Source organism: Lipotes vexillifer, unplaced genomic scaffold, assembly GCF_000442215.2.
Source record: "Lipotes vexillifer unplaced genomic scaffold, Lipotes_vexillifer_v1.1 scaffold569, whole genome shotgun sequence".
Lineage (NCBI taxonomy): Eukaryota > Metazoa > Chordata > Mammalia > Artiodactyla > Lipotidae > Lipotes > Lipotes vexillifer.
In genome coordinates this window covers 1,041,726-1,059,769 of record NW_006795376.1, presented here as the reverse complement: position 1 = coordinate 1,059,769, position 18,044 = coordinate 1,041,726, and the positions used below count along the sequence as shown (strand labels likewise).

The following is an 18,044-nucleotide window of genomic DNA, read 5'->3' as shown; positions in this document are numbered from 1 at the left end:
GCCTGGGAGCCTCTGGGTGCTTCTGGACCCCAGGTGCTCCTGGTACCTCGCAGAGCCAGATGCAAATGGATACACACACAACGTGAGCCCTGATACATGTCTCAGTTACCCTGTCTTGAAAAAGCATTTGTTCTTTCTGAACTAGATGAACAGGACTGTCACACTTTCTTCAGTTTACATCTTATTTTAATCCTTTCCTCCCTCCCTCCCATCAGCCTGAAATGTCCATGATAAACCCTTGCCAGATTAAGCTGGGGCTATTCATGCATGATATTCTATCTTCATACTTCAGGACATTTTTTACTTATTAGTGAGAATTAACATCAGGAAAAACTAAGTCCATATTACTATAAATATTGATTGAAATTGGTATCCTTCTTGAGGTTCAACTGTAAAACCAATTATATTTTATTATATATTTCTCGTGCTAACCTCATTTTGCACCATAGTTATTAGACAGGGGTGAAACTTCTCATGCTTGTGTTTGTACTTTACATGACCTGTTGTCCTTTCTTGACATTTATATGTTGTTATTATTGTTATTGCCGTTTTGGTTCAGACTTTACCTTTGGAAGATTAAACCATTTGTCAGGGTTTCTCAACCTTAGCACTGTTGACATTTGGGGACAGATCGTCCTTTGCTGTGGAGGCTGTCCCCTGCATTGCAGGCTGTTTAGCCGCATCCCCGGCCCCTACCCACCAGATGCCAGTGCCCCCCCCCCTGCCCCCGCAACTGTGATATCCAGAGTATCTCCAGAGACATTGCCTGCTGGCCCATGGTTGGCAAAACTTCCCCTGTTTGGGGGAACACTGCACTATGTGTGGATTTATCTGAGCATCAGGAGGAGGATACCTTGCATGTGTTTCATAAGTTGGAAGAGAGGATTTGTGCTATACCTCACTGGCCATTTAAATGTTCCAGTTTTAAGGCAGGATCATACACATCTGAAATACAGCTAGGTCTGTCCTGCTTTGCTCTAAATAGAGCCCCTTAACTTGCTGATGATTTTTTTTTGTTAGAGTGTGGCTAATTTTGTTTAGTACTTCAGATTTATGTGAATGCATATGGGGTTTCTTAATGAATGAAAGCAAACGTATTGCAGCTGGGTCAACTTCAGTCAAATGCTGGCCTTGTGGTTTAATAATACCCTTAGACATGTGTCTTCTGTACAGTTCTAACAGGCATATAAGATTTTTATCTGGAATTTCTCTTTTTTACTATTAAGTTAAAAAAGTAAAATTAATGCCAAGTAGTTAGTAACGTTGTAACTACTTTTAAATGGAGGAAATTTGCAAAAAATATTTCTTCCAGGTCATTTCTTAATTTAGTCATGAGGTGTCATTTATTAATGAACTTATTTATTAGTAAATACAATAGTTGATGATATTACAGGATTTAGAATCTGTAAGGATGACTGAGCTAGGGTTACAGTTTGATTCACAGCCTTGAATTTAATGATTTATTCTATGTTAACACTTGTATTTCAGACACTCTCTGTATTAATATCTGAATCAGTGAGCAGCGAAAATAGCTTTTAGTGTCCAAGTAGAAGATTGAAATTCTTCATAATTTTTCCTTTCTGAAAAGGATATGTGATGGGGTTTGGGGGTCAATTTTCTCCTATTCATTTTTTCTAGAATGATATTTTGAGTTTAAAAGTTTATTATAGGGTATGATACAAATGCCAAAGTATAGTAAGACTTGAATTGAGTAGAATTTTTGGAAAAATAACCTCTGTGGGGTTGACTTCTTGGCTAGGAGAGTGAGTGGGCTTGGGGAGTTCCTGGAGACCAGGGTGAACAGCCCTGGCTCATGAAGAAAATCTTGGAAAGATTGGATAAGTGGTTCTTTCCCGATAATCTGCTGTGGGGCTACAGCACCATAAAGAGTAGTAGTCTAGAAAGATGCCCAGTTCATCCAAGTATGGAACATGGCACTGGGAACTAAATATGAATGGCCTTGGTATGAGTGAGTAAATTGAAGGGCAAAGGGAAATCAATGTAGTAATTATTGAAAAGAGCAAGGATGGACAGGTGAGGATGGGGCCAGATTTGGGGGAAAAATATTAAATTTGACACCTACCATTTTATGGCACTGAAATTGCTCATGAGTGGTTAACAGCCAATGTTAAACAAGTTGCAATAAAATTGATACACTAATACTTGCTTTATAAATTTCTGCCATTCTTTTGGAAAACAATATGGCCATTCAAAAAAGCATTTATACTGCTTGATTTAGTAATCCCAATTCTCAGAGTTTTTCCTAGGATCATAAAAGAGAACGAACAAATCTCATGCATGATGATGTTCACTGCAGCAATATTTGGTAAAACAAACACTGGAAGGAGTCCAAATGTCCCCAAATTAGAGAACCAGTAGATAAAGTCAATTAATGGGAAATTACATAGCTTTGACAAAATATAATGATGAAGACTACAAAGTACATGGGAAAATGTCTGTCATATGAACCAAAAAAACAGATACTAAATTATATGCACCTTATGATGGTAGTTATACAAAAGGTATCTCTGAATGTATGGCAGAACTGGAAAGGAAGACAGATAAATCAACGATTGTGTTTTAGATTGTAGGAGTAGAGATATTTTTACTTGTGTATTCATTTTCCTTATATTATAGTGATGTGGTTTATGTGATTAAAAAATAATTTAAGTATTGTTGGTAGAGTTAAGCAATCACTAGTCATTCAGTGTTTCAGAATTTCTCTGGGTCTATTGCATGACAGTTCAGCATAACAGGATGCATCGAGGTACAAGGAAGAAAGGAAAGAATAAATAGGGATCACAGTGCTAAAATTAGGGTAAAAAAAGAAGGAAAACAAGTCACTCACTAAACTCTACTCCATCAATAGGGATAAGATGCAGCCAGAGACCTGAGGGGTTTGTGGGTCTCAGTTTTGGAGACCTTTTTTAAAAAAAAAAGGAAAAAAATCTAAAAAAGAGAATTATGTTCAGGGCCTCAGAGGGGCCCATACAAGTGAGAGGCACTGACTCTTAAGCTTTTTGCTGTAAGGTAAATCTGCCTTCAGGGGCAGTTCAATCTACTGCCTGGAGGAATTGTTTTGTTGTGTGTAGGGGCTTAAGTTTCATTTTCCTGTCACTGCTTCTGTAAAAGAAATAAGAAAGTGGAAAATAAAATGAGGAAAAGAAGCAGAAATGAGAGTGAGGTACATTGCCCAGCCTCACTTGAGAGGACACCACATCTCCTCAGTGGGTCTCGTACACTTCAGGGGTGGTGCACGGACCTCAGGGGTGGTGCACGGACCTCAGGGGTGGTGCACGGACCTCAGGGGTGGTGCACGGACCTCAGGTGCAACTCCTTTAGCCAGTTTTTGTGAGGGTTCACTGAAACTAGGGGGGCTGGCTTCACTGAACCCTCCTCTTTCTTCCAACTGGCCTATTATAAGAGTACTGGCGAGGAGACCATCCACTTTACAGATTCTCTGAAGTCTGGGAGTGGCTTCCCTTCCTGCCAGTGGTCCTACCTTATAGAGAGGGAGACTGCATGGGAGGACCTATAACCGGAAACAAAACAATCCATGTCAAATGCTTTGCCATTGTGGGGGACAAGGAGAAGAATGTAGATCAAAGAGAATGAATGAATGTATCAATCAATAAAGTCATCAAGAATAGAGGAGAATGTGTCACAAACTGAGGGGTGGGATTAACTCAACCCTCTGCCTTCCTGAGGGGACCACCCCCTCAAAAAATCTGTGTACAAGAACCAGATGAAAGTTTGCCTTTATTCTAGTGTATTTCTGTTTTATTGCAAAGGCAAAAAGAACTTTTAAATATTCACAATTTTTATCTATGATTCTCTCTTCCATCTCCCAAATTATGCACATAATTGAAGGTGGAGTAGACTCCAACTGTATCCTCTTTCTTCCTTTGGCTCTTATTCCTCAGTTTTTCTGTTTCTTTTTATTTATTTATTTCTTTAAAAAAAAATTCTGCCTTTATGAATTCTGGCTTTGACTTGTCTGAGGTAACCAGCTATAATGATATACCTGAAAAACTAACAGCATCCTTTTCTCAGCTCTAACCAGAGCTTGAATCTTTCTGACAGAAAGGGCTAATCAAAGAACTTACCAATTCAGCATACTTCTTGAATAAAAAATCAAGCTTTTCCTCAGGAGTTTGCAACTTGTTCAGATTTTGCATTAGCAGATTGGCTTCTTTGCCTTAAAAGAAAACAAAGACCATAAAGACATTTAAAAAAATAAGCGTTGAACTTGATGTCAGATGATAAGAGTTAGAATCTCAGGTTGTCTGCTTGTTCGCTGCTATCCAACCTTGGCCAAGCCACTTCACTTGTCTGAGCCGCAGTTGTAATTTTGGTTTATTTCCCCTGTATGAAGGAATGATACCTATTTTGCAGAATAAGTGATTAGATGAGAAGTTTGTAAAAATCTGTGGTACAGTGTCAGGCTCATGGTAGATTCTCAATAAATGTCTGTTATAAGGGTAGTCCCCAAATTTTCATCCCAAAAATCCATTCTTGTTACTTCCCCCCATGTTCTAAATATTCCAAGGGATTTTGAACATTCTGGAAATATTCAAAAGAATAAAAAACACTGACTTTATGAAAGAATAAATCATCCACTTCCCCATGTTAATTATCTAAGAAAAGAAGCAAACCAGCCTATCCAAATATCTGACTACTGTGAAACAGCCAGCATTAATACATGGAGCTGTTAAAATTCCAGGCCGAAGCAGAGAAACATGACAGTTTAGTCTGCCCATTTTTTTGGTTTTGTTCCTTTAGTACCTCTTTGCTCTTTTGCGGGGGGTGGCGGGGGGAACCAATTCTCTTGTTTCTGTGCATGAGCCTTCTCCATGAAGTTTGGGTGGAATGACTCTGATTGTATTTCCTAACAAGTGGGGAATAAAGTCAAAATATAGAGAAAATGGACCCAAGACATGCAGGGCCTTTTTCACAGGCCTTTTTGTGTCTCTCTGGCTGCAGATTTAGTCTCCCTGGGTCTTCCCTTCTCTCACCCAGGCCTTAATCTCTGTTGGCAGTTTCATTTTCTGTTTCCAGTTGGAGTTTATGCTACATTTAAAAACTCATCTGTTCATGATTATTTGACAGTGAGCCTCAGATTCTTTCTTTTCTTTCCCCATTGTTCTTCCTTTTGTCCTCTTCAGCTCAAACTGCCTGGTTAGCCTTTCTATGATGCCTGGAACTCTTGTCTTTCAGTGCCCACTGGGCTGAGCGTTGTAGGCAGGAGCCAGACCCCGAGGCCTACGTGTATGTACCACTGAATGTATCTTTGCAAACAGTAGGGCCAAGGTGGAGCAGCTTCCCCATCCTCACCCACCTGTGACAGCCACCCTTTCTAATCAGGGTTGGCAGGTCAGACCATACAGTGGAGCCCAAGTTTCCTGATATAAATCTGCTTAAGAATATTAACAACTTTGACAACCTCTCCCCCAAGAACAGCCATGTCTCCTTTGCTGGAATTTTTGCTTTCATCCTGGAGAGGCAGATATATCATGGAGTTAGGATTGCCAGATGAAATACAGGACATGGGACACACTCGTAGTAAAAAATAATGGTTTGTTTATCTGAAATTCAAAGTTCCCTGGGAAGCTTGTATTTTCATTTGCTAAAACTGATAACTCTAACGGCATCAAAGAATTTTAGATCTAGAAGGAACTTCAAAGAGCACCCAGACAACTGGTTAATTTTATAGATTAAGAATCGAAAGCCCAGAGAAGTCCAAAGTTACATAATCAGTCCTGGCAGAGCCAAGGCTTGAATCCAAGGTTTGTCTACTTGCTCTAAATCAATCCACTCCCATGTGGAATTTTGATGCCAGGGAAACCTAGAGAAATTAAAGGAAACTTTTTTTGAAAAAAGTGACCTCATTCCTAACAGCTGGTTTCATCTATATTTGCCCAGTGAGTCAGCTCAGATTAGAGACACAGTCTGAGACAGGGGTGAGTGGTGCCCCACCAGCAATCCAGTATGGCCTGTGGCATAACACTGCCTTTAAACTGGTAAGCTCTGCGCTCCGCCGCCACGAGGTGTAGCTTTGAGTGATTTCCGTAGCAGCAGGGACAGACTTGTGTTGGTCAGGCCATCCCCTCACCCTTGTCTTCAGTTTGTGCTCACGTGATGACTGCTGTCCTGAGTTGGAGGATCATCCGTTAAAGGCAAGAGACTGCACTGTTGGTCAGATTTGGCCCAGGACCCCGCACAGTGTTTGGCCCATGGCAAGTGTTTAGTAAATCTTGGTAATAATGGAACAAAGCCAACCTGTGCACTAATATCATGTAAGTCAAGTAAACACTGTCCAGAAGACAACTCTGTGATCAACTAGGGGAAAGACAGGTCTTCCCCTCCCCTGTGACATTTAATGTATGCTTAGCATACCTCTCAGTGTGAGTATCGACGTAGAAAACCGTATTGTGTCTTGAGTGAGTCCAGTGGGTCTCTTTTTCTCTCCACATTCAGTATCTTCTCCCCCTTTTGTTTTCTTTAATGATGAGAACAGGTGTTTTTTGTTTTTGTTTTTAATTGTCACACTCACTGAGGTGTCTTTCTGCTCTTATATTCTCTTATTTGGTATAGAAGTTTAACATTCAGATGCAACAGTCTGCCCTTCAAAAATGATTTCAACAAAAAAATCCAAGAAACTGGAGACAAGCATGTATGGAATACGTAACTTTGTAACATCAGAGAGCTTAATTTGTAAACTTCCATTGGTTTCACTGGACTAGAGTGCTGTGTGGGATTATGTTGAGGAGGGGGATAGACAGAGACCCACTCATCTTCTAAGAAAGGCTATATTTACAATTTTAGGAAATGGGGTCATTTGGTGACAATGTCTGACACAGAGGAAAAATCGGCTTTATGTGTTTAAGCTGCTAGCAATTTCTTAACTATAACTATAAAGAAAACTTTCTTAAAAAGAAAACAACTTTGAGCCTAATAATGAGGAGATTATTCCAGGGAAAACAAAATAAAGCAAAACCTTACAATAAAAAAGAATAATATCAGAAAAAGCAGTAAGAAATAAATACATCCATTCCCAACTTGGGTCAGAAGAAAGTACTAATCATTTTGCCCAAGACAAATTTTTTTTTCCTCTTACTTCACTTACTCCTCTAAACCCTCCTTTCGTTTCAGGATCTGGCCTAAGTTTGAGCTTCTCTATGACTCTACTCATGAACCCTTCAGTCTCTGTGGATTCCTCTCTCTCCTAAATTCTGGTTTTCTACCATTTCTTCCAGAAAATTTAGCATTTATATCAAAGCAACAGTTTATTTCCTTCTCAGAGTGAAACTAGAAAAAAAATCAAGCTAAAATCTTATAAAATAGACTACCTGGGAAGGTGACCATTCTAAGTCAGAGTAAGTCAATGGCCGAAAAGATTTTAGAAAATCAATGTCCTAGTCAAGATGCTACTCAGAAGGTAGAACTGAAACTCACCTGTCACTGGAAAGATGAAACCAATTAACTGAACTATAGCTCAATTAAATGCTCCTCAACCAACATATCAATTATTTTTATATATCTTTGGCCCTGTAATATTAGTGACTTCAGGTCTGCACCTTGCTTTCTTTATGACTAATCTCACAACCACATCAATTAGTTGAATAATTTTTTTTTTTGGCAGACTTTAAAACTCTCTAGGCTTTAATTTCCCTCTCAGTAAATCAGTGAGTTGACTAGATAGATTCTGAGCTCAGAATGGACCTGTGGATCAGCTTTGTTTTTCTCGTGGGTTTATGCTTCAAACCTATGAATTCCTACTCAATCAGTTATCAATCTAAATATCAGAAGGGATATTACATTTTATCATTGTTTTGTGCTTCTTACTATGTGGGACTTGTGCAGCCCACGTAACGTTGACAGAGAAGAGATTAATAAGACACTTGTGAGCTGGAAGATGGGGTGGGGGAAGGAATGGGGACACTTAGATGTTAAGAGGACATGTCATGGTGCTGTCTAATATGGAATCTGTTTTTTGTTTTGGTCAATATCAAGGAGAAAGTGACTCCACCAACTAAAGAGATTTTAAAGTGTTCCCCCAGCTGCTCCAGTGTATAATATGTTAACTGTGGGAGGATATGCAGCCTGTAAAGGAAAAACAAGTCGTGAGTGCTTGGGTTGTAGAGACATTTCCCAAATATTCAAAGGTGTTCTGTGAAAGATGGGTGTTTTTGGTCCAATAAATTTAGGAAATGTTGTAAACTGTGCCCATCACTATTGGAGATTTTTCACTATTGTATATATTAGAGGTCAGAGAATTCTGGCAGTTAGGAAATAAGCTTGGTCTGAAATCTCAAATATCCCAAAGTATATACTTTGGAAAATTTGGGGTTAGAGAGTCAGAACATTTCAGTATCTCAGATGTATCAATAAAGCAAATGTTATGTGATAAACATACAATAATTAAAGACTCATCTTTGATCAAATATGTAAGCAAAGACTAAAGATATATCTTCGGGTATGGATTGAATGACATACTAATATTCTATAAAAGCTTCAAATAGTTTCTAAAAGAAGACCACAGCTGGCACTTTATATTTTCTTCAGATGGGTGGAGGAAGAACTTTCCGAAGCATCAGAACCATTGCTTCCACAATCTGTTTGTGTCCAAATTACCCAGGGTGCCTTGGCCCCAGTCCAGACCTACCAATTCTGAATCTCTCTGCTCAGCAACAGCATTTTTGACAAATTCTGCATTTGATTCCAATGCACAGTAAGTTTGAAATCATTGGTCTAGACCATAGTGTAGTATCGTTTAATTGAAAAACAGCCAAGAAACCTGTTAAAACCACTTGCAGATAATTGAAATGATGTTTAAAATATTTAAATTAGCTTAAAAATATTGTTTTGGGCTTCCCTGGTGGCTCAGTGGTTGAGAATCTGCCTGCCAATGCAGGGGACACGGGTTCGGGCCCTGGTCTGGGAGGATCCCATATGCCGCGGAGCAACTGGGCCCGTGAGCCACAACTACTGAGCCTGCGTGTCTGGAGCCTGTGCTCCGCAACAAGAGAGGCCGCAGTAGTGAGAGACCTGCTCACCGCGATGAAGAGTGGCCCCCGTTCGCCGCAACTAGAGAAAGCCCTCGCACAGAAACGGAGACCCAACACAGCCAAAAATAAATAATTAATTAATTAATTAAAAAAATATTGTTTTAACTCATAATATAGCTGAAATAGTACAGTGTTTAGAAGAATATACTGATAGTGTTCAGAGGAACAGCATGAAAGTGTCAGCAGCTTATACACACGTAATTAGAGTGGACCCACCTGGGCACTCTGGTCACAAACATTGGTTCTGATAAACACATTCAGTTGAACTTTGGTAACTTATAGAAAGTGGCAGAATTAGTTGTGAAATGTTTTCTTTCTCTAAGAATTTTTTTGATTATTTGGTAAGTATGAGGTTAATACAGACTTTGAAATAACTCATGGAAGACAGAATAGAAACCAAAATTGGTCATGTTTAACTTCACCCCTGCTTTCTTCATACCTATCCCCCCATTATAACACATACGAATTCCTATGCAGAAGTAGTTTCAAAGTGATAAAGCCAAAGAACTTTCCCGGTTAGGAATATACTTAAAATCATTGACCTCTGCGACGTGATTTTGTTTTATCTTACGGAAAGTTTAACAATGACTAATGCAAAAGGTTATTTCTGAGATGCCTTGGATAGGGAAGAAAAAAGAGCTCTGTAAGACAGAGCAAATTTATTCTGTTTCCTAGAGTTCCAAAACACTAAAGTGATTCTAATCTTGCACTTTAGAACTTGGTGTTATCTGGGTTAATCTTTATGCTATGTAGGTAGAGTAGCTGTCTGAATGTGTCCTTTAGCCCTTCTTGAAAGCATTGCCAGCAGTGGTTTCACACGCCAAAGTGAGGTCCTGTGACAGCATAGACATACTTTGGGGTTTACACGTAACTTGTTCACTGGAGTCTGACTCCAGCGCCCATGATCTTTTACTCTTCCACACTGTCTTCCAGAAACGAGTAAGATGTGACCACTGTCTCAATAGATTCTCCCTCCAGCTTGGGAGGCAGGTATATAAACAAATGATTGCTGCAGAAAATTTCATGGAGAACGACGGAATGTGATGCTAACTCTACCTGGGCATGTCAGGGAATGTATCACATAGGAGATGGTGATTGTAGTGAGTGTTTCAGTGAAATTCACCAAGACAAGCAGAGGGACGCTCCTATGTGCAGTAACATGCTCTCACTTATAGCTAAAAAATTAACTCTGTCATCCTTCTTTCACAGCCATTTTTGGTGTTACCAATCCTCCATGCTCTCCTAACAATTTTCCTGTGCCTGTTGTCGCACTTATCCTATATAACAATTAGTGTACATGTCTATTTTTCTCTCCAGACCTAGAGCTCCTTAACCAAAGACTTTTTTATCTTTGTGTACCTCATAAAGACTAGGCATTAGTAAATATTTGCTGAACCAGTGAACTAATGAGAGTAAAATTGTTTTCTGAGATTTTCAACATTCTATAATTAATACATTTCTGAAGAGCTTTGTTAAATTAAAAAATATTTTATATATGTAGTAATGGAACACACTACTAAGGGGCTGAGGATAAGTACAGTAAGGTACTGGTGATCCTGAAGGAAGCTATTGTGGTAAAATCCAAATATGAGATGTGTGGCTCTTAGCAAGATTGGAGGAAGTGCCCCTTTTTAGGAATAATTCAAAGAAAAGTCATACATTATTAGAACGTAACTACTTGCCTAATCCTTTTAGAATTTTCTTCTCCAGTTTTTGCTCTTTATTGCTGACAGGCTCTTTGGCTGTGGGCGGCTCTCCAGAGGCCGGAGGTTCTCTCTCCGTCTCTTCAGCGGCCTCCTCGCAGGCCCTGTCCTCATTGTCAGGTCTTTTTTCTTAGGCTGCTCCTTGGCTGTGGGGGGCCCCTCTTCCCCTGCCGTGCCGGCAGCAGACCCGTACGTGTTAATGATGTCTTCCAGCTGTCGGTTCAATTCTTCAGCGATATCATGGGCTCCCCGTTCAGGCTGCACACCTGCCTCCTCCTCAGGTGCTAGGAGTGGGGTTGAGGAATCCTGATCATCTTGCTTCTCCAGGCCATTTTGACTGGGCAATACTGAACTGTCCCCCACAGGTGTTGAGTGTGGCTCCCCCGACAGCTGTACAGACTGATTGGTCTCCATACTGGGAGTGGTATCTGGTGGTAAGCACAGCCAGCGTTGATGTAGTTAACCCAGTTACAGGTAAATGGTAAGGCTATTCCCACATGGGCACCTACTAATTACAGTTTCTAACATAGAATGAATGTACTTCCACAAACCATCAATATTGCAATTAGTTGAGTAGGAACAGTGAGAAGCATCTTTCCAAATCGAGTCATACCATTAGCATATTTTTGGTTTTGGTCTTTAAATTCCGATAGTATCTCCTATTACTGATGTTAACAGAGTAATTCAAGATACCGTTTTTCATGGTCATATTTGTCATTTTGCTTAGAATAGCCAGTTTGTGTTACCATTCTCTTATATAATTCTACGTAGATTTACAATCGTTATAAATACATAGATGTATACATTTAATGTTTAAATTTAAATTGGTGCTTTTTCCCCCAAAGTTAAAACATTGAATACAAGAGCCATTGACCTTACTAAAATCATTCATAATGATAACATTCTAAACTCTATTTTAATCCATATTGATTAGTATGAGTCCATTAATATAAATGAACTATTATATTGGATACAGGAGATACTTGCTTGTCTGGTATTTTCCTTTTCCCAAATGAGCAACATGTAATTATCAATCAGAAGAACACTTTTTATTTTCTGAGGTTCAAACCAGCCTCATTTTTGGAATAAGAGAGAATGAGGAAAGGTATAAATTAACTAATGAACTTGTATGGAAACATGGTGATGCTCATAATAACAATTCCTTGAGTTTCTATACCTTTTTGTTCTGATATAAAAACTGACTTTCTTTTAGAAAAAAAACAGATTACAACTTTCTTGTCTCAGTCAAGGAGCTCTAGGATAACAGTACTTTTTAAGAAGTAGAAATGTCTAAAAAGGAGGGAGGGGATGAACTAGGGGAATAATCCAGGTATAATATGGGCTCTTTGGAAATGGGTGAGGAATGGGCTGAGGGTTTCTGGCTATCACCATTTCTAGTGTTGCAGTACCTTTGGCTTAGACCTTTAAGTTGTGGTGCGTTTTATTTGTAAATAATATTTAATGGTGATGCTGCTAATTAGCAGCATACAATGATGACAGGGTCCTAATAACACACAGGTTTTGCTGTTGTGGTGGCAGGAAAGCAAAAACTTAAAACATACTGCTCCATGTACTATGCAGCTTCCTCCTCTGGTTCTTAGGGCAGGCAATGTCAAATGCTCGAATGCAAACAAGAACAGAAAATTCAATGTACAGACATTGCCACCTACCTGTGGCCCTCACCAAGTACTCATTAACTCTGAAGGAAGTACTTTTTTCTCTCATTTATTTTAATTCACCATCTTTATTATCAGACGATGCAGTAAACAGCTTCATTGTCTTCATCACTGGAATTCTTTATCCTGACCCCTGCTTGTTGGGCACACACATCTATATATAACTTATGCTTCCCCTGAACTTGGAGAAAGACACATGGCACCTGCTGTCCAGCCAGAAGTTATTTTAAGCTCTTCTAAAAGGAGCCCTGGCCTTTAGCACTTTGTCTTTGGAAATCAAGGGAAGAAAATACTTTTTAAATCAAATTGAAAACAGTAAACATTTATTGGTTTAAATCCATATGTGGGTTTTAAAGTGTTAGGGAGCCTCCTGAGGATGAAATAAAATCTAAAGTAAACCAAACTTTAAAGCAATGAATTTAAAACCGATTGTCCATAGGAATTTTAGTGTGGTTAGTCTAAATGCAAGTGTTTTGTTTGTTTTTGATTTATTCATTCATCAGAGGCCATAATCATTGATTTTTTTATATTAAGTCCATGGATCTCCTTTAAACTCATGCTCCACATTTACTTTAAAACAGAATAACTGAGTCATTGTTAACCACAGGACAACTCAATTCCTAAAAGTAGCCTCAAGACAAATCCACAAGAGGAAAAAAACAGTCAAAGAACTCTGTTACTTTTAAATTCTCTTTCTATATCAATCAGTTTTACAGCAAGAAATTATTTCTGTTTTATCTTCTATAAACTTCATTGCCCATCTTTTGCCTCCTCTGAGAGAGAATTTTTCACTTGTCCTGGCAGTCCCAACACATTACCACACACACATCCCTTCCTGAGCAACACATTTTAATTGTAAATAAAACAATGGAAAGTTCTTCAACAGTTCACCGGCAGTCTCAAAGTTGCAAGTTTTGAACACCACAAACCACACCCTACATCATCTCACAGGGCTCGGGGGAGTGTTTGTCATACTTACCAGAAGGCAAGGTGCTAAGCAGAGAGAGAAAGGAGAGGCAAGAGGCAGCAAGCTAGTCAAGCAGCAGCAACAGCAGGAGACAGGCGGGGGCTGAGTTCTTACGGGGGGGAGAGAGAAACCAAACACACACACACACACACACACACACACACACACACACACACACACATGCAGCAGGAGAGCAGGGAGGGGGTGGGGAGGGGAGAGGAACATCCTGTGACACAGCAAGAGAGATACACTCAAGCTTTAGTAGCTGTCTCCTGGGCAAATGTTTTAGAAAAGAGAAGCAGCTGGTACATCTTATCAGACTCCATGTTTTGTCCTTTAAAAATTATTTAAACTCTCAGTACATAGCCCCTTTGCTAGCACAGTTTTTCACCATTGTTTTTCTTTGGGGCAGAGACCAGTTTTTCTTATTTCTTGGTTTATTTCCAGTGTGGTCTATGATTCATCTTCTTTTTTTACCACCTTCTTATGCTAGCTTAATTAGTGTCAAGTTTCTTATAGGAATCAAGGAAAAAGAAGAAACATGGCATAACAAAAAGGAGATGGTAGAAGCACTTTAATACTGATGTCATTGTTTGGTCTCGTCCTAAAATTTGAAATAAAAATTTAGACAGCTCTTTTGGCACTGGGTTTAGTGCCATCTTCATGTACGTGCTAATTGGCATGACCTCAGACCCCACGTCTAACTCAGGTAACCGCCTTTACTCAGGTAAGCCCTGGGGAAGCAGTTGCTTTTTCTTTAGTTGCAGGCTTTCCCACCTTCCACAGTGACTTTTCCAAGTCTTTCCCACCATCTCAAGCCTTCAACCTGTTCCTTAATCCTCCTCAGAAAAAGAACCGCGTCTTCATTCACCATATAATGCCTCTTTCTCTTAACCTACATCCATTCCCCTTTTCCTCTCTTTCTGGAGAATGTGTTCCCACACTTTTCCAAGTTGGGTTCCCCCATCAGAGTTTCTGCTCTTGGGACTGGCTGGGCATATTGATACCCACTGTGTTAGGCAGAATCATGCCACCAGAAAGACTTCCACATCCTAATCCCAGGAACCTGTGAATATGCTGTGTTACATGGTGAAACAGACTTTGCAGATGTGATCAAGTTGAGGATCTTGAGGTAGACACATTATCCAGAATTACTGGGTGGGTCCCTTGTAATCACAAGGGTCCTTGTAAATGAAAGAGGGAAGCAGGAGGGTCAGAGTCAGAAAAGAAGATTTGATGATCCCAGCAGAGGTCAGAGTGATGGAGGGACACAAGCCAAGAAATGTGAGGAGCCCCTAGAAGCTGGGAAAGACAAGGAAGCACATTCTTCTTGAGATCCTCCAGAAGGAGTGCAATTCTGCTAACACCTGATTTCAGCCCAGTGAAACTCATTTTGGATTTTTGACCTCCAGAACTGTAAAAGAAGAAATTTGTGTTGTTTATAAGCCACTAGATCTGTGCTAACCTGTTATAGTAGCAAAAGGAAACTGAAATAATCCTACTCCCCAACTTTTTTTCACCCCTTTCTCTGAGTTCAGGGAAGGCATAGGTTATAGATAGATGAGTACCCAGTAAGTGGAGGTCAGGATAAAGAAATTCCAGAGAGGAAGACAGTGAAGCTGTTTACTGCATCATTTGATAATAAAGTTGGTGAATTAAAATGGGTGAGAAAAAAAAGTACTTCCTTCGAAGTTAATGAGTACTTGGTGAGGGCCACAGTGAGTGATATTTCATATTGGATTGTAGCAAACCAGCCCGGAGAGATCTCTCAGTACATACAAACAATAAGTCAGTGCTTCTCAAATTTAAGTAATGTACATATTCTCTTAACAGAATAACTTAATGTTGAAATTAATTTAAAGGAAGAAAGAGAACTCACCATGACTGAAACAAATTATATTATTATTTGTACCAATATATACTGATGTAAAAATAGGTATAAACTTTTGATACTTAGTTATTATATGATACAATTAAAAAAATATTATTTAGAAAACCCTACAGAATCAATAAATACAGTTCAAAATAACAACATTACTTTTATGTGACAGATAATATTTTGCTGAACCCAGATTGCTACTTGCAGCATGAATATGGTACTGGCTACTGGTCCTTTTGAGTTCCTGGCACTGTTCTACAATAGGCTTTATGAAATGACTCAATTTCATCAACACTTGGTCCATTCAGATTACTACATAAGTTTCATTCATATGACCTGCCATAATTTCAGCTGGACTTCCTTTGATACTAATGCATCATTTATTGCTCTTTCTCATCTTCCTGCAATTATTAAAATCATTGGTGCTAACTTAACTAGATGTACACATGATAATGAAGGCACAAAATGAACGATATACATGGTAACACCGAAATGACAGCTACCCAGATAATCCAGAATTGACTTACACAGGCATACCTTGGAGATATTGCGAGTTAAGTTTCAGACCACCAAAATAAAGCTAATACTGCAATAAATCAAGTCACATGAACTTTTTTGTTTCCTAGTGTATGTAAAAGTTATGTTTACACTGTACTGTAGTCTAGTAAGGATGCCATAGCATTATGTCTAAAAAAAAGCAGTGTACATAGCTTAATGAAAAAATACTGTTTTGATAAAAAATGCTAGCCATCATCTGAGCCTTCAGTGAGTTGGAATATTTTTGCTGATGGAGGGTCTTGCCTCAGTATTGGCTGCTGATTTATCAGGATGGTGGCTGCTCAAGGCTGGGGTGGCTGGGGTAATTTCTTAAATAAGACAACAGTGAAGTTTGCCACACTGATTAACTCTTCCTTTCACAAATGATTTCTCTGTAGCATGCAATCCTGTTTGATAACATCTTACCCACAGTAGAGCTTTCAAAATTAGAGTCTGTCCTCTCCAACCCTGCTGCTGCTTTATGAACGAAGTTTATGTAAAATTCTAAGTCGTTTACTGTCATTTCAACAATCTTCACAGCATCTTCACCAGGAGTAGATTCCATCTCAAAAAACCACTTTCTTTGTTCATACATAAGAAGCAACTCCTCATGTTAAGGGTTTTACCGTGAGATTGCAGCAATTCAGTCACATCTTCAGGCTCCACTTCTAATTCTATTTCACATCTGCAGTTACTTCCTCTACTGAAGTCTTGAACCCCTCAAAGTCATCCATGAGGGTTGGAATCAACTTCTGCCAAACTCTAGTGAATGTTGATATTTTGACCTCTTCCCATGAATCATGAATGTTCTTAAAGGTATCTAGAATGGTGAATCCTTTCCAGAAAGTTTTCAATTTACTTTACCCAGATCTATCAGAGAAATCATTATCTATGGCAGCTATAGCCTTACAAAATGTATTTCTTAAATAATAAGACTTAAAAGTTGAAATAATTCCTTGATCTAAGGACTGCAGAATGGGTGTTTTGTTAGCAGTCATGAAAACAACACTAATCTCATAGTACACCTCCATCAGAGCTCTTGGATGACCAGGTGCTTTGTCAATGAACAGTAATCTTTTGAAAGGAATCTTTTTTTTCTGGGCAGTAGGTCTCAACAGTTGGCTTAAAATATTCAGTAAACTATGTTGTAAATAGATGTGCTCTCATCCAGGCTTTGTTGTTCCACTGATAGAGCACAGGCCGAGTAGATTTAGCATAAGTCTTGAGGGCCGTAGGATTTTTGGAATAGTAAATGAGCATTGGTTTCAACTTCTCTTCCTAACAAGAGAGTCAGCCTGTCCATGGAAGCTTTGAAGGCAAGCATTGACTCCTCCTCTCTAGCTGTGAAAGTCCTAGATGGCATCTTCTTCCAATATAAGACTGTTTTGTCTACACTAAAAATCTGCTTAGTGTTGCCACCTTCATTAATTATCTTAGCTAGATCTTCTGGATAACTTGCTGCAGCTTCTATATCAGGGACTTGCTGCTTCACCTTATACTTTTTATATGATGGAGACAGCTTCTTTCCTTAAACCTCACGAACCAACCTCTGCTAGATTCAGACTTCTCTTCTGCAGCTTCCTGACCTCTCTCAGCCTTCATAGAATTGAAGAGGGTTAAGGCCTTGCTCTGGATTAGGCTTTGGCTTAAGGGAATACCGTGGCTGGTATGATCTTCTATCCAGACCACTAAAACATTTTCCCTAACAGTGAGAAGGCTGTTTTGCTTTCTTATCATTCATGTGTTCACTGGAATAGCACTTTTACTTTCCTTCAAGAATGTTTACAGGGCTTCCCCTGTGGTGCAGTGATTGGGAGTCCGCCTGCCGATGCAGGGGGCGCGGGTTCGTTCCCCGGTCCGGGAGGATCCCACATGCCGCGGAGCGGCTGGGGCCGTGAGCCATGGCCGCCGAGCCTGCGCGTCTGGAGCCTGTGCTCCGCGACGGGAGAGGCCACGACAGTGAGAGGCCCGCCGACCGCCAAAAAAAAAAAAAAAAAAAAAAGAATGTTTACATTCACAACTTGTGCACGAGACTTAGCTTTCAGCCTATCTTGGCTTTCAACAGGGCTTCCTCACGAAGCCTAGTCATTTCTAGCTTTTGATTTAAAGTGAGAAATGTATGACTCTTCCTTTCACTTAGAGGCCATTGTAGGGTTATTACTTGGCCTAATTTTAATATTGTCATGTCTCAGGGAATAGGGAGGCCTGAGGAGA

The 18,044-nt window shown here is 39.5% G+C and overlaps 1 protein-coding gene across 1 annotated transcript in view; it reads right to left on the bottom strand.

Moving 5' to 3' along the window:
* Positions 1-13,527, bottom strand: part of TXLNB (taxilin beta) — a 36,403-nt gene extending 22,876 nt beyond the window's left edge. The window contains 4 exon segments of the mRNA XM_007467590.1: positions 4,107-4,198; positions 10,751-10,894; positions 10,897-11,199; positions 13,427-13,527. Coding sequence (XP_007467652.1) covers positions 4,107-4,198; positions 10,751-10,894; positions 10,897-11,185 — 525 coding nt within the window. The 5' untranslated portion in view covers positions 11,186-11,199; positions 13,427-13,527.
* Positions 13,528-18,044: the final 4,517 nt, after the last annotated feature.